We start from the raw sequence: 16,754 nt of genomic DNA on the forward strand, positions 1-16,754 counted from the left end.
GTTGTCAGGGCAGCAGTGCACTGATGATCCCATCCCCTGCAGAGCAGCTGTGCTGCCCTACTCCTCACCCGACCATGCACACAGAAACAAGCATTGCAGTTCAGCAGCTAACAATGGCTGAGTCTGCCAGCACTATTACGTACCAGAAAACTTTACAGCCATTATTTTGTGTGTGCCCAGAGCTTTCATTAGAAGCTGAAGCCACCCAAGTAGAACAGCCAACAGCATTACAGATTAAAGAAGATGAGGAGCTCCTTGTAAGTTTGTACTGGAAGGGATCCTTCTAGAGCAAGTCTTCACCTACTTACATGCTCCATTTTCCCTTTTCCAGAGTTTTTTGCCCAAAAATCGACCAGAAGTCCTTTTCTTACTCTCATAAGAGAGGCAGTGCTGAGGTAGGGCAAATCCTCTCCAACATTACAGTACCCAGGTCAGGTGATTACAACTGTAGACTTGGAAGGCTTTGATTGCTGCAGGCTGCTCTGCGCACCACAGTACACAGTGTTTCTGCTGCCTTTTAAAAATCCCCCATTCACTCTTGTCCTGTGTGCTTTGCTTGATACTGAATTCATGGCCATACTATTTCTTTGGAATGCATTCTGCTCACCTGGTATAAATATGTTGCTTGCTAGTTTGACTCTTCAGGATCTCTATCTGCTGCATTTTCCCAACTCAAGTCTTTCTACACATGAGAGTAGCCAGAAGCCTTGCATATGGCAAAGAAAGATACACTGACTAACATTATCCTCCTTTGTTGCCGTGGTGAAGGACCAGCAGTTGTTATCAATGCATTTTTCAGCATCTTCGCATATTAGAAATAAACTGACCCGCACCAAAAGTGGTAGCAAGTTCCATTCACGAGACAAGGAGAAAGGTCTTTTAGCATCTTGGCACTGAGAGAATACCATAAATTTTTACCACAAATTCTTGTAAACTCATCAGATTATTCAAAGTAGTAAGCAGAATATTAAAAACATTACCCAGTAGCAATGTTCTTTCCCTAAGAGAATTCAGATAGCTGGCGCTTCTCTTTCTTGCCCCATGCACTTCTACTCCATCTTTGGTCATGCCTGTCCATTCTGTCATCTCCTCCCTGTTTTCCACCCTTCTCCTTGGGGATCCCCTCTTTTGTGCTTTTAAAGTTAAAAGGAAACGTTCTCAATGTCAACAAGTGGTTTGTTCCCACCTGTACAAGATGCTGCTTACCCATCCTTGCTGCAGAGTATGGAGTCAAAAGATGCTCCTGGGCACCTTGTCAGTATGCTCCCAGCAGAAGCTCACCCTTTTCCATGCCACATTCCCTCAGATTCCTGCAGTCCTTCATCACTGGACGTGTCCCCCCACCATCCCTACAAGGCTGCTCATATTCCTCTCTCCTGCCTCAGTAGTGTCCATATGCTCCTGCTCTCTTCCCTTGGATTAAGGCTATGCACTTAGGCAAGAGCTTCCCTTGGGCAATAGGAAAGCATTCCAAGCACCTCTTCAGCCCAACACAGGGACTTGGAAAATGCAGCTGTCAAACCCCAGGGCACACTGCAGCAACGCCTCTCCAACACAAGAGACACTTCCGAAGAGACGCTTAGGTCCTAACAGGTTCAGTGAACCTGAACTTATTAATGAGAACCACTTCTCTAACTTTTGCAGATCATTCTGGAAGACACAGCAAAAATGCTTTGGGTGCTCAGGCCATTTCTCTCTTGGTAAAGAAGGAAATACACAAAGTTATTCCATTTGTTTTAATTGATCACTGGTTAAATTGTAATACATTTCAAAGCAAAATATTCTGTTCAAGGACATTGTACCAAACATTAAATCTACTTTTAAACAAGGCTTAATTTGACTATTTTACCTTATATACATACAGATATAAGTTTCATTTCACTAGTAGCAAAATTACACAGTACATTGCATTTCCTGAAAGGTGGCAAAACCAGGAATTGAGTGTCTGTTCTGTCCTTCCACACACTCCAAATCAGAAAAAAAAACAGGTATTGAAAGTCCAATCACAACTATAGGTAAATACAATAAGGACCTCAGAACAAGCCAAGACCTTATAAGAGATGACAATCACTTCTAGAAATCTACATTGCAAATATACAGTACATTCCACTAAAGAGTTTTGGGAGTTCCCACAATGCCTCTTAATCCCCTTTTGGTAATAAAAGCTTCTATGACAACACATATCCTTCATAAAAAGTACTGAATTTATATTTTTGGAGCATATGTTGGAAGCTTAATGCAGTCTAAACTGCAGTCCACAATAAGCTCACCCAAAGAGAGAGTAAGCAAGCATTGCAAGATTCATCAATTTCAAACCAGAGCTCAGCTCCTCCTCATTGGGCTTCTGGGTGCAAGAGCTGCTCTGCACCAAGGACTGGCTCAAAGGGTGGGAAATGATACATTCCTCTTACAGCTCTTGTAGGTCAATCACCTGCAAGTTCTTGACTGAAAACGTCAGCTGAGTCATACAAGATTAATTTGGCTTTATTTACAAAGCAGCCATTATGTCGCAATTGTCGGACAATTATGAACACAGCTAAGGAGCAACAAGGTTTCCACATTTATGCTATCCCTGAAAACACTTCTGTGAGCAGCAGAGAGTGCAGTGGCCAGCAAGTATGCAAACATACTGCCACTGCTGGGGAAACTGCAGTCTGGCCTCAGGAAGTGGAATGGTGCACAGAACCCAGCAGCCCCCAAAGGCCTGATGAGATTTATGTTATGCTCAAACTCCGCTTTGGTTTGTGCAAAATATTAATCTTGTGCATATAGCTTACACAAATGAACTGTTGCTCTGTGCTTGGCAAGACAAAATGGAAGGAGCTGTCCAGAATTACCAAGAACGTGGAGGTAAACAAGGCATTTTTCATGAGCACTATTTACCCTAACAAATACAACACCAAGGACTCTGCCAATGTTCCACGGAAATGTACTTCATCAGCACTTTTGGAAGTTTTCTCTTCTGTACTTGCTGAAGAAGCTACCACTGATCAGCAAAATAGCTGAACTTGACCCAGCTAACAATGCTGAGGACCTTTTCCTTCCAAGCTTTAACTAACTTCTAACACTCTTTGCTGCTCCTAAGGAACTCTGCCTGCAATAGGAAACACCAAACAGGGATGCCCGAGGTTGAAGACATCAACTGATTTCCTCTGGTTGAAATACATCACTAGTTTCTACTAGGCAGACTCTAGCCACACTGTCTCTCAACACCAATTCTTCCCATGTCTCTGTCTCAAAAGTTATGTTGCTGGACTCCCCAAATCTAACACCAATGTTAACACAAGCAATGTAATTAAAAATAACTACTGAAAATCTGCCCAAATATTTTTTGAACCTGCTTTATAGAAACTTCTGGGGAGGAAAAAAAAAAAAGCCAGGGACTTGGTAATCCCACCTTTTACAGTCAGTCAGCAGCATTCCAAAAGGGCTGCAAAGCAGGCTGCAAAGCAGGTTCTCTCTACTAGCCTACACCTGTGTTTAGCAGAGGTAGGTAGCAATAGGTCAGTGGAGAGAGAATTAGAAAACACTACACCAGATGTACTTTAGAGCCCTAGTGTTCTTCTCTACTCTTCCTTTAATTGATCTTGTGCTGTTTTCCTCTTGCAACAACCATCTCAGCCTACTTACCTTTGGAAAGTGAGCCCTGGTATGCTGCAAACAACGTATGACATCAGTCAGGTGTTGCTACCAGAGGAACAACCAACAAGGGCCAGCAGGCACCATAACTTGCTGTAAGAGTCAAGGAGGTGCTTCGTAAGAGAACCTCAAGTGCCACATGCAAAGCTCGGTAGTCAGAGTATCGACATGCAGGCAACACCCAGTGACCTCAACTTCAAGCTTCATAGCTAGCAGAAGCAGATAGGAAGTTCAGCTTTCAGGACGTGGCTTCAACACTTCAAAACTTAAGTGTGCAATGAACAATTAACATGAATAGAAAATAAACATCTGTAGCAAAGAGAGAATCCAGCCATGTCTCTGATTAATATATATATATATTTAATTTTTTTTCCTTCTGAAGCCTGTTCTGAAAGTTTTTCAGTTTGTGGACACACAGTGAAATGTGTGTGTTATAATTTGAGTGCACTCCTAGTCCACACAGCAGACAGACAATGAGCAAGTACAAAGCAAAAGGTTGAAAAGCCCTCATTCCCAGATTTTCTACCATTTTTTATTACTGTTTTAGGATGAATTCAAACAACTGGATGTTTTTCTTCCAAATTACTCTTTCCTATACAAGCAACATTAAGACTCAACACACATTTTGATGAAATATACTTTAACTTCCTTCTTCCCAGGTTCTTGCACCTAATGTGTAAGCATTACACCATTAGTAACACCATAGAAACACCATTAGTAGTCCTCAAGTCCTCATGCTGCTTTGTGTTGCACAGAAAACAAAACTTCCATTTATTATGTTCATATTCACCACTTGAACTTCTTTTAATTTCCAAATTACAGTTTGCTTACAGAACCTTAATGAAATCCCCATTGTTTGCACATTCTTATATGTAACACAGAGAAAGGGCACAGTTACAAAAAATACAACCAAAATCAAAACACCCTACCCAAAATAGTTTCATTGTCAAGATTCATCAGTTTATCAAACCAAGCCTCTCCCAGATTCTTAGCAGCAAAATTCGATTATGTAGAAAGGAGCAGGACAGAGGAATCAGCCAGTTCTCCCACTGAGAACCAGAGCTGACTAAGTTATAAAATAAACTGAGTGCTTATAGCTGAGCTCTGTCACCCTGACTGAAGTTTCAGTAATTCTCTAACAGCTCTTGGAAGAATCCATAGCCAAATTTCTTGATTTTCCATAATATTTAAAAGAGAGAGCTAATTTCAAGAGATCTTCAGTTCCAATACTTGCACTCATGTTCTCTGCTAACTTAAAATCACATCTAAGGTTCTTCTCGGATGTTTCAAGAAAATTTTTGCAAGCAAGAGTAGAGAAATTAAAAAAATATTAATGTAGACATCGTCCAGAAAATGCTACCAAATATACAAAGCAGAGGAAGATACTTTCCTCCAAATTTTCATGCTTTAATTTTTTAAACATATATTTCAAGAAAAGAGCAATTAAAAATGTATGCCTCAAAATTAAATTGCCTGTTCATGCTGAATGAACATGGGTTTTTAAAGCAGTCCTTCCTTATTCTAAGCAGCCCCCTCAGAAATGCTTTATCTCTCACTTGTATATAGCACTATGGTCAAAGTCATTATAAATCTGTGTTCATCTTTTTAAACCTATTACTAGATAGCATTTGCCCTACAACTGTAAAGAGGTCTCCCACAAACCTATCCTACCAGCAGAAGCCTTTAATTTCCATGGTTGCAGAACACATACACAGAGAATTCATGAACTGCCCAAAGGAAAAAGATTAACTCTTACTTTAAATCAGACAGCAAGTCACGTACATTTATGAAGAAATCTACTGAGATTTAAGACTGCTTCAAAGCAGTTACTGAAATACAACAGCAGCTATGAATGATATACAAACTTCCAGATCCGTAACTGATCCTAGCTTCACGTTAAAAAAAAAAGATCACAGCAGCTGAATATATATGCAAATATACACAAACAAAACCTTTGATCAGAGGTTGATAAGTAACTGTGTTATATCAGAGCTAGAGACTAGACATTGCAAGTATTCAGCAGTCTCTAATCCACCAGCTCTCGGGCTGGTGCAGCAGTGGAAAGTTTCATTCAACACACCTTTCAGGTGGCATTAAAATCTCATGTTTCCTGTTCAGATGTTGCTCAGCTGAACAGTTACCTCTGCTAATAATACAGCTTCCCTCTCAGATAAGCATGCAAAATGTATAAAAAGGCAAGTGATCAAAATATCCCCTTGAACGCCCAACTGTCTGGTATCAAGAGTCCACTGCTGAAGATTTAATACCCCAGCACTGATTTTCAATGTTTTCAAACTTGATATGAAAATTGCATTTTGCTACTACACAGAGTATAACAGTCATTGGTCATTTGCATCATCCACCTCAGCACTAGTGAAAAAGTGCCTTCTGAACAGGGATGAGAAAACATGGCAAGTTTTGTTACCAAGACATACCATGTTTTCCCATGCACTGACGCCATCCATATCTCAAAAATACAGAAGTTCAAACATGCAGCAAAATGTTTGTTAAAGCAAATGCTCACCAGATGATAATGAGTGATTTAATACTCAGACAAGTCAAAGCACAGTAAAAAGTTTGTGCTTACACTTCAAGTTTCAAAGTAACATTGTTTCTATCAGAGTATTTGAAGTGCAATGAAAGGAAAGTTCCACTGAATTCAGAAGCAAGAGACACCATTTAAAGGAGTAGGAAAATAAGCATAGGTCAGAGTAATTCAATAAATTAAAAAAAAAAAACCAGCAGGAACATGCCGATCTCAGTAAAAATTTCTTTTCATATTCATGATATGCAAAAAAAAAATAAAATCAAGAACAACCCTGTCTGACTTTCCCACATGTGGTGTCTTTTTGGATAAACTGCTACTCTATTGTAAGGAACACAGATATTACCAGAAAACATTATTTACAGAATGATTATCAGATTAATTATATAAAATACAGATGAAAATATACACCCTTAGGTTTGAGATAAGCCAAGCAAATTCATTGCTGCTAACTAAAGCACTTTGAAGAAGGCGACAGGCACCAAATATCAAAACTGAATCACAAAACTACTCAAAGTAACAGACAAATTTGGGACGGTAGAGGTACAGCAAAGATGAATTAAGTTGGAATGATTTATAACTAATCCTAGACTATCACTAGTTACTTAGCTTCAATAAATTCTATTTTTCTTATACAAAACTGAAGAGAAACCTTTATTCCCAGACTGTGAATTCTACAGGTACTCAGCAGCTTTTTTTCTTAATGCATCTATGTAATGCTTTATACTCTACAGCTTACAAAATACATCCCCACGTTTAAGTGCATGACTAGAAACTGTGCTGGAATCACGGAAAAGCGCTTCGCAAATCTCAGGCGCAATAAAGTCATAACGATGCCCAGCTCCAGTTTCTGGAAGCAGTTCTGTGAAAGGAGAAGTTTCAGAAAAGGGCCTTTGATCCCTGGTTTTCAAACTCTGACCATGCATCATTCAACTCCATGAAGATCATTTTGGCATATTGCTCGTAGGGTTGTCCTGTGGCCTGGAAAAAAAGAGAATGTGCCATAAGCATGAAAATACTGGAAATTAAGTAATATAGAAAAGATCCCACCCCTTTTATATTTGCTGTTTTATTCAACAGCTATAGACTCCTCTGTGAATATAATTTTACTGACAGAGAACTCTCTCCAAGCTTATCCAAAGCTTGCCATGAGTATTTTAAATACTTTCAAGCTTTCAGTACAATTCATAATTGAAATTTAGCTAAAAACAATTTTCAAAGCTATTCTTTTCATAAACAGTTTTGGTTACTATTACTTACTAATCAAATTAAGTCATTTTTGGAATTGCTTCACGAGAGATCTTACAGTAGTGTACAAGGATAAAATCAAAGTCCTCTTTGAGACAACTTTTTTTGGATGGGACTCCCTGGAGAAAAACCTATTGCTGGTTGCGAACGCAATACTCATGATGAGTACTCATTGATGCTAATACTCAAGTGGACTGACACAGCACTTCCTGTGTGTTTGCTTCCATACTCAAAGATAGTACACTCCTGATTCCCTGCCTGTTTCACAGCAGCCCTAGCTCTGGGCCAACACAATCCAACCCTTGCGGTTAATAAAAACCCAGTCCCAAAAGATGGTTCTCTTCAACAGAAAAGGGAAGCCCCAGAGTTCCCTCCAGTATCTCTCCCCTTCTCCTGCTGCTTAGCTTTTGCCACCTGCAGTACTTTATCGACATATTTAGAGAGTGCTTTAACACGTAAGTGTCAGAATAAAAGAGCAAGGAAGACAAATATGCCTTAAATAGAGCAGTGTTCTGACACTGATGTATCAAGGGCCTTACAAACACCTAAAAAACCATCACAAAGTTGGAAGAAGACACATATCCAAAACCACCAAAAGACAGGGGGAACTAGAAAACAAGAAAATGTCTTGCTTGTTTATGGACACAAGACAACATGGTATTCGGACTACTGCTCACTAAACCACTAAATTCAAACCAATTATATCCAATGCTTCTCTTTCTAGCTAATGCTAGAAATCAGAACAAGATGCTACCTTTATACATTGGGATGCATTAAATATTTTTTAAAAGACAACAACAGTGTAATATTAATGATGTATTTTTCATCCGATAATTTGTTTATTCTAGTAAGTTTACTTTTTTGAGTAAAAATGGTTTAGTAAATGAGGTTCAGCAGGTTTTTCCTTTTAGTTTTGCTGTGGCAGCCTCTGAGTCTCCATCCTAGTTCTAAAAGACTTGAAGTACCAGCTCATAGAAATGAAACAGATTACACAAATCAGCTTTAAATCTGCCATCTCTCAGTCAGAACCCAGCACAACTGACTTTGGTGCTCAGTAAAACTCTCACGAGATCTTTCATTTGTTAACACTTCTTTGTTCAATTCTGTGCTGTGTCAGGATGATAATAACCCTGTAACTACCTGAATGCAGTAGGACACCACATTCAGACAACAACAGAAGCACAGTGAAGAACATCTAGGGTGCTCATTGAGAACCAAGGCATTTGCCAGTAACCACTATGACATGGTAAAAGCAGTTTGTATTCCTTCTATAACAAATAATAAATAAATCAGAGGAACACACTCACCTTATCAGGATGAACTACAAGCACTGCTTTCCTGTAGTACTTCTTTACTTGCTCAGGAGTTACTAAATCTGCCATGCTGACCGGTTTCCACTTATTTTCCCCTTCCCAAAGCACTGTATGAAGAGTGGATATCAATGCTCTGATATTTCTCTCCTTTCCTTCAATCCATTCAAGAATCTAGGGAAATCAGAAAATATAGAACTGAATGCAGCACTGTACACACATAATGCAGCCTCTACACACATAATCTTCACTCTCTGCAAGATTATTATGAACACAACTCAAGTACAGTTGTCTACTGCACTCACTCCCCAAATTTAATAGTCTTACCCACCCAAAAGTGATATTTTGCATCTACCACTAGGGAATAGCTCATTGTTACTATCTGATTGCAGAAATTCAGTCACCGCAAGAGAAATTATTGATATAGTTACATGTTACAAACCCCTGTAAAATTAATGTCAAGAGAAATGACAGGAGTAATTAAAAATATCTGTTACAAGTAGATATTACATTAATCTTATCAGGGCACACACAAATTATTACTTGATTTATACAAAACTATAAATACATTTTAAAACTTCTGTTGTACAAGTTTTTTACAAAAGATTGTGTCTACTAATAATTCATGTTTACTTAAGCAATCTGCAGAGGTGCACAGACTATAGTGCTCTTTAGAGCACTTAGTCAATTAGAAAAACTCAGATTTTAACAGCAATAGACAAGCCATAATATAGGCATACATTGTTCTCACTGAATGCTTACTACCACCAACATGGATGGTAACTAAACATTTGTACTTATTTCCATTTACAGTAATTTCTGTTAAAAGGTACCCATGCAAGCTATGCACTCTCTCTTCAGAAAGGACACTTAGTGAAAATGAATATCAGCAGCCCTTTAAGGTTAGTTTACAAACTTTTCTAAAGCACCATAAACACTACAAAACTGGAAGTGTATTAATATGTGAAGGTATCAATGACTAACGGGTCAAAATAATTTGAACAGCAAGGAACACCACCCAAATTAGTTATACAGGCTGTCTCCAGAACTGCACCTTCTAGTAATTTCTTAGAACAGCAGCAGCACTTGTTAACCAGGAAATCCACGTACATGTCCTCCTGAAGACAGTTATTCTCACATGCCTCATTCTTAAAGCATTCTTAAAGCATACAATAGGCTAAATCCATCTTCTCTAATCCATGACCCTTTAGCTTCTCTGTTAGCCATTGTATCCTTCTGCTCTGTTATCAGCAGTTCCAAGCATAAGATCAATTTTTCATTTAAATCAAAATCACTGCTAAACAAACCTTGAGTTTCAGGGGGTCCATATCTCTAGACATCTCTTGTTTTCTCATCTCAGCAATCGTCTTTGGTCCCTTTTTATCAGATTTTGCTGAAAATCCTTGATTAGATAAGAGATCCTCAAAGTCATTTTCTGAAACTTTTGGCTTTTGACCTATGAAAAGAGAAAAAAAAAATTAATGAAAAGTTTCACAAGAGAATATATTATCAGGGGAAATATATTGCCCTCAGGACACCTGGATGGCATTTATCACTACCATGACCAATATCCTTCAGTGACACCAAAAGCGACAAAACTAAGAAGGATAGAAATAAAATGGATCATTAACAAACTTTCAGTTCAGCAGAGCAGATAACCTCACATGCTAACCTCTGACTAAATACTTCCATGTCCTCCTTTCTAAAAACATGGAGTGATTTGAGGGAGCACACATCTATCCATGATTTTCTAAGTGGCTCAGTTCTTCCATTGTTAGTTCCAAATGCTACATGACAGTTTTTCAAGTAACCATATACTTAATACTATCGCTGAAAGCACGTAGCCAACATCAAAGTAGGTTGAAACTTATGTAGAGTAAGGGATAAAATACCAACATGAATATTCATTACAGAACCAACAGATTTCAGAGAACAGTAGAATAACTGAACTCTGAAGCGGCCTCTGGACATTGTCTAGTCCAATCCCCACTAAAGACAGGGACAACCAGGTACATTTGTTAGGTCATTGTCCAGCTGAGGTCCATGTGTTTTTAAGGGAGAGGAATTACATAACCTGTTTCGGCATTTCATCAAGACAAGCTACAGTAATTTCATGAATACAAGCTGCAGTAATTAGACAAAAATTTTGGTGGAAACCCGGAAGTGCAGCTAATATTTGGGTGCGGCTAATTTATGAACAAAAATGTGATATCTGCCCTTACCTAGTATCATACCAGTCCAGTCCTGAGCCGAAACAGTTTGAAATCCATGGTTTCCCATTGTTCCGACGATGAACCAATCAGAGAACAGCTTATTGCCTGCCTGTGGATGGCAGCGTTACTGAGGGGCGGGGGTTGTTACCGGGGTGAGTTACCTTGGCGAGTTACCTCGGCAGTTCGATAAAAGTGTGTGATATTTCTCTGTACTTTTTAAAGTGTTTTCAGTCTTGTGCGGCTGCGGGGCTGGCTGGGCTCGCAAGGAGAGGGCTGGGGGAGCCTCTCGCCCTGCAGGGAGAGGGATGAAGCGGGCGATCGGCTCACACGGAGAGGGCTGGGGGAGCCGCTCAGCCCGCAGGGAGAGGGCTACAATGGCCGCTCACCCCACGGGGCTGCGAGGGCTACAGCGGCCACTCGCCCCGCGGGGCTGCGAGGGCTACAGCGGCCGCTCCTGTGCCAGCACGGAGATGTGGCTCCACTCAGAGCTCAGCTGCCTGGCTGAGCGGCTGTTTAAAGGCAACACGGATCCATTGGGAATGCTCACAAAATGACCACACTATTGTTCCTGTCTTTTTTGGCTTGTAAATAAAGGGTGTGTCTTTTTTCACTTGGAAACAATGTTTCCGAGGTCGGCAGTAAGCCAGTAAGCCCCGGCGATCCCGCGATTGTGTTACTAAATGACGACTTTGTGAAAGTTCGGTGAACTAAAGTGCGGCTAATATTCCGGGTGCGGCTTATTTATTGACAAAGACATCAATGTTGCCAACACACCGGATATGCGGCTTATACTCCGTGCGGCTTGTATTCGTGAATTTACTGTACTCTTCTTCAGTTTGGAATAACACTGTATCCCTTTACCTTTGTATCACAAACAGACTAACATTATCAACCATCTCTCCCTGGATGGATGAAATTTACCTTTCAAAACCTCACCCACACAAAACCAGTACCCATGTGCGTGAGTAGTTTTGGCCTTGAGATTTTATGCCCAAACTCACATATATCTGTGCCATCATCAGCTTGTCTGTTGTGTACTGGGATAGCTTTAGAAAAGCAGGACACCAGATTTGCCAAGTGTTTTGCTGTTTTCTGCTAGACACAACTTAAATGTAAATAAAAATGTGAAGGTAGAAGAGCTTCTGCAGGTAACAGCCTACCCAACTAACTACACATGGGACATTATAAGTAAAACACTTTCAGAAAACTCACCAAAGCTTGGGGCTCTGACTCCTCTTTCTTCTCGTCCTCCAATAACACCCAAGTTTACTGTGTAGTTGGGCTTAGCTGCTGTGCTGGACTTAGTCTGGGACTGCCATGTAGTAGTTTGTGGTTTGGGGGCTTTCTGCCATTGATTTCCCAGCTTCTGAGATGGAGCAGTCTTCTGACTAAATCCACTGCCCAGGAGCCCACCAGTAGATGAACCTAACAATAAATACTAAGTTAGTTGTTCAGTTCAATGCCTGTTACCTGTTTAATACATGTAAGAAAGTTTGGCCTTGACATATAACCACATAGCTCACAGTGATATCACCATACAAGAGAAAATGTAATAGGACAGTGTGTGCAAAAAGAAGAGTCTCATTAACAAGTAACTTGGATGGCAGGAGCTGGAGGCTTTACTGAAAGTTTTCTCTTACAACTCAAGGTCTCAACTGTCAGTTTTAGCAAAAACATGCACCCTTAACTGAAGGGTCAGGCACATGTCAGGCCCGGAGATAACTTACCTGTGACAGTAGTACTGCCTCCCACTTCATTATATTTCTGCTAATATGCAGTGCATAATAAATAATTACATAAAATGGTAACAGATTGAAGATTTTTCAAACGAATGGTTTCAAAGTCTCTAGTGATTCCTTGCACTATTGTTTAAGGAAGATGAGAAGATTATTCTACAGCAGCGTTCACAGGGAATATACTGCACATGATTAAGCTCTGCAGCCTGCAGGAGATACTGTAATCATCCTCCTGTGGCATAGGCCAATCTTGTCTGGATATACATAGCAATGTAAACTTGATTTGCTCTTTCAAAAATGGCTCCTCACACTTCAGTTCTTTTGATGCCTCCCTTTTGTAGTAGCTGCTTATACTTCTAACTCGCATAAGAGGATGTGTCCCCAGGGCCATGTACAAGATAACCATACTACATCTTAAAATACCACACCTGATAAAACACAATATTGCAATACAACACCTAATAAAATCTAGGAATGCATTGCTTTTTCATGAAATCACTCAACTGCAGCCAACTCAGTTCTCATTGACAACTTGTGAAATTTACAGAGAAAAGATTTGTTACTAGTCAGAACAAATAACCCTGCATACTGAAAAATTATCTCTTTCACCTTTATCACTTTTTCAAAGCATTCCATGTTCACTATTGCAGTTTCCAAGGCCAACAAATTCTTCCTGTAGGACAAGTCAATGCCTCACTGTTCACAGAAACTTTTCAACACCACACTCCTACTTTCTTATAGAAGACCATTCCTAAAGAAGAATGTGATAGCACCAACCAGCACAGAACACTACTGGTACCCTACCAGTATGCTAATACCCCATTATTAACTACTCTTAGCTTACTCTTTCTTTTGGGTTTATATGGCATTCATATTTAAGCAGCCTGCACTCTCATAAATTTTCTCCCAGAAAAATGCCTTGTACCTGGAAGCCAAAAAACTCCCATGCAAAACACAACACAGTGTGGTATTCCAGTTTATTCCAAAGCTGAATTTCAGTTCTTGTGATGCCTTGAAAATTCATTCAAGCCTGAGAACGCTAACTAGGACAGCGACATCTGGCTACTTGTTAATGCTGCCATTTTTCCTATTGAAAGCTAACTGAAAGAGTAATGAATTGACCTAAATCTGGCTAAAATGAGTTCAGTTTCTTTCATCGGATTCAGTGTGGGCAATATGTACATTTTCAAGTCAAAGATAAATTGACTTTTTTTTACTGTCACAGTATCTATAGATTTGACAACCTGTATTAACCTGAATTATTAAACTAGAATATTTTTGTTTTACTGCAAAGCAGCCTCATTGGTACTGCTTCAACACCAGAATTTTGCAGTGCTTATGCCCAAGTAACATCAAGAAGTCAAACACTGCATGCTACCTAGTGTTTCTACAAGAATTCCCCTGCTATTCAATTCAATACACAGTGCCAACTGCCAAGGCAACAGGGTAAAACCTCCATCGGCTCTAAGCTAAGGGAAAAGCAGGTTTATGCAATTCAGCAACACCAGGCTGTTCTGAATCATTCCTTGTACTCTGGGCAGCTGGTCACATTTGTTACGGCAGTGTGGGCTCTGAAATGCAAGGACTTCAGCTCTTTTGTGAATGCTACAGGGCTAAGTCCTTAGGCCAATAAAACGCTCTGGAAAAAGAGTTACTCTGCAATGTGTCTCATCCTCCAGAACTCCTTGTGCCCTCCACTGCAAACTGACCCATATTCCTAATGCTTTTGGTACTGGTGTGCAATGTATGGGCTTGATTTGTGCTCATCTTACAAACAGGGTAGATGTGAGTAGCAGAGCTATCTGTGAAAGTCTAATGAATTCAAAGGAAAGTACTGAATTAACTGTCACTTTGGAACTAAAAATTTAATTGATTTAATCCTGCTTTCATTTTAAATCCTTCAAGAACAATATTAATCAATGCTAGGTAAGAAATTTCACTCTCAGTTATTGAATCAGCAGCTCCTAGTTTCTCTTCCCATCTCAACTAGATTCTGAAACATTATTTTTACTGTTCTTATATCACAGCTGTAATTATCTTCTGAAATATTCTGGATGTTTCACAAAATATCTGGAAGATTCAATCTTTTCTTGTTACTCACCAGCTCTCAGCAAATACCTCACGTTGGTCATTAAAAATTAACAGAAAACATTTTCTATTATAGGCTGTCAGTAACACTTACAGGTACAAGAAGCAAATCAAACAGTAGAAGCACTAATACAGTCTACCAAAAGTAAGATCTTACCTGGAAGACCAGATCCCAGGTTGGCAAGATCAGCAAAAGGATCAAAGTTTGGAGCTTTTGCCTGGCTGAAAGACAAACCTGAAGACACACTGGACTGGCTTCCGGTGGTAAAAGCTTGGCCTGTGTAATAAGAAGACATATCACTTACCTCACCTGTTTGGAAATTGAGAGAAAAAATAAAAGTATTATCTCCACAACACCTCATGCAAACCTCCCCAACATTCTACTTCACAGCATCTTCTCCTGTTACAATAATCACAGTTACTACAGAGAATTGAAACAATTTAATTCCTGTATCTTGAACTTAAAAGCGCCTTATTAAAGGAGCATTTAAGCAGCAAATTAAAAATGCATGAAAATATGTCCAGCAGTTTCAGGTGATTAAACCGACACAGTCTGGAGTATTCCTTTAATGGAAAAATTTCATTTCATAATACCTTCACAAACAGGCTTCAGCTGTGGTGATGCTACATTGCTGGTTGTTGAGGAATCTGCCCAAGAATCCCAGCCACTTAAGAGATCTGGGTGGCTTGTAGATGATGTTATTTTAGATGGCTCTGGTGTCAAATTGCCTACAGAAGAAAAAAGAAATGTTTTTGTGTTTAAGAAAACCATCACAATAATATATATGTTTGCCAACACCAACAGAAGGTGAACCACATTGTCAGCTACACAGCTCACTTAAATTTCTTGGTAACAGTTGTACAGTCTTAAACAGGACTCAGAAGAGTTATACCAGTGGAATTCCTTAATTTCTATTTTAAAGCATCCCATGCAGTTCATAGATGAGGTATTTTCATGTGCAGACAATGCTATGAATTTAGCAGCTTAGGTCTCCTGACCAAACAGACTAGCTCAGGTACAGCTCTAGGGCATGCTGCTGTTCTGACAACACAGCGGGCAAGCGGAAAGCAGCAGAGCTCCATGTGCTCTTCATCACTCTGCAGTCCGGGTGCTACGCAGGTGAAGCCAGGTCACTTCCAACTGCAGGTTTGCCTAATCCAGGCCTCTTGTGACAAAGGGGCCTGTTGGCCAACCAATACACTCTTTCAGGTGTAACACACAAATGAATGCAGACAACTGAAGAGCAGGATACAGGAAGAGTGATTTTTTTTTACCTGGGAAAAGGTTAAGAATCTGATACTTCCAAATGATTCCCCATTTACTCACTCATACAAACTATAAGGTGAGTGAGCCATCCTCAGAGTGAGATATGCTATGTATGAAACACTCCAAACTGCATGCCAGCTCTGAGCATTCTCTTTGAGCACAGTTTGTGGAGACTCACAGTGAAACAGGACAGCAACCTCTACTTTAATGCTGTAACAACTGTCAGTGCTACAGGGATAGGGGATATTTCAGTAAAGTCAATACATTTAGCAGTGCTCTAAGTGGTGCATTTCATAGACATAGCATTTAGAAAGTTAACCCAGCCATCCTTACAAAAGCAGTAACATTTTTAAGCTTTGAAAGCCTCAACTACTATATCACAGCCTTCCACTTGTCTCAGCTTCTCAGCTCTACATTCTAAATAATAATATCAAATCCTCTTAATTAAGGAAATAATTAGAAGCAAATTAAATACCCTATAGTCAATCTACTAATACCATTTATAATTAGATCTTACAGCTGCAAAGTGAGCACATCAAATCCTGTGCAACAAACATCTGCTGAAAGCCTGTATTTCAGCAGTATTCTCTGCTGCATGTGAGGGAAAACATCAGGATAAACTGCAAGAAGTACCCACCATTTTCCAGTCCTTTCTTCAGACACAAGCTTCATCTCCCTGCCTCTGAAACCATGGGAGAAATGGTATAT

At 39.7% G+C, this 16,754-nt stretch overlaps 1 protein-coding gene across 1 annotated transcript in view; it reads right to left on the reverse strand.

Annotated features, from left to right (window-relative positions):
• Positions 1-1,721: 1,721 nt before the first annotated feature.
• GAK (cyclin G associated kinase) overlaps positions 1,722-16,754 on the reverse strand; it is a 68,534-nt gene continuing 53,501 nt past the window's right edge. Inside the window, exons 23-28 of the mRNA XM_033084757.1 lie at positions 15,374-15,508; positions 14,937-15,056; positions 12,168-12,380; positions 10,050-10,198; positions 8,740-8,916; positions 1,722-7,165 (exon numbers count right to left, since the gene is read on the reverse strand). Of these exons, the coding sequence (XP_032940648.1) occupies positions 7,064-7,165; positions 8,740-8,916; positions 10,050-10,198; positions 12,168-12,380; positions 14,937-15,056; positions 15,374-15,508 (896 nt within the window). The 3' untranslated portion in view covers positions 1,722-7,063. The remainder of the gene's footprint in view (positions 7,166-8,739; positions 8,917-10,049; positions 10,199-12,167; positions 12,381-14,936; positions 15,057-15,373; positions 15,509-16,754) is intronic.

Source organism: Catharus ustulatus, chromosome Z, assembly GCF_009819885.2.
Source record: "Catharus ustulatus isolate bCatUst1 chromosome Z, bCatUst1.pri.v2, whole genome shotgun sequence".
Classification (NCBI taxonomy): Eukaryota; Metazoa; Chordata; class Aves; order Passeriformes; family Turdidae; genus Catharus; species Catharus ustulatus.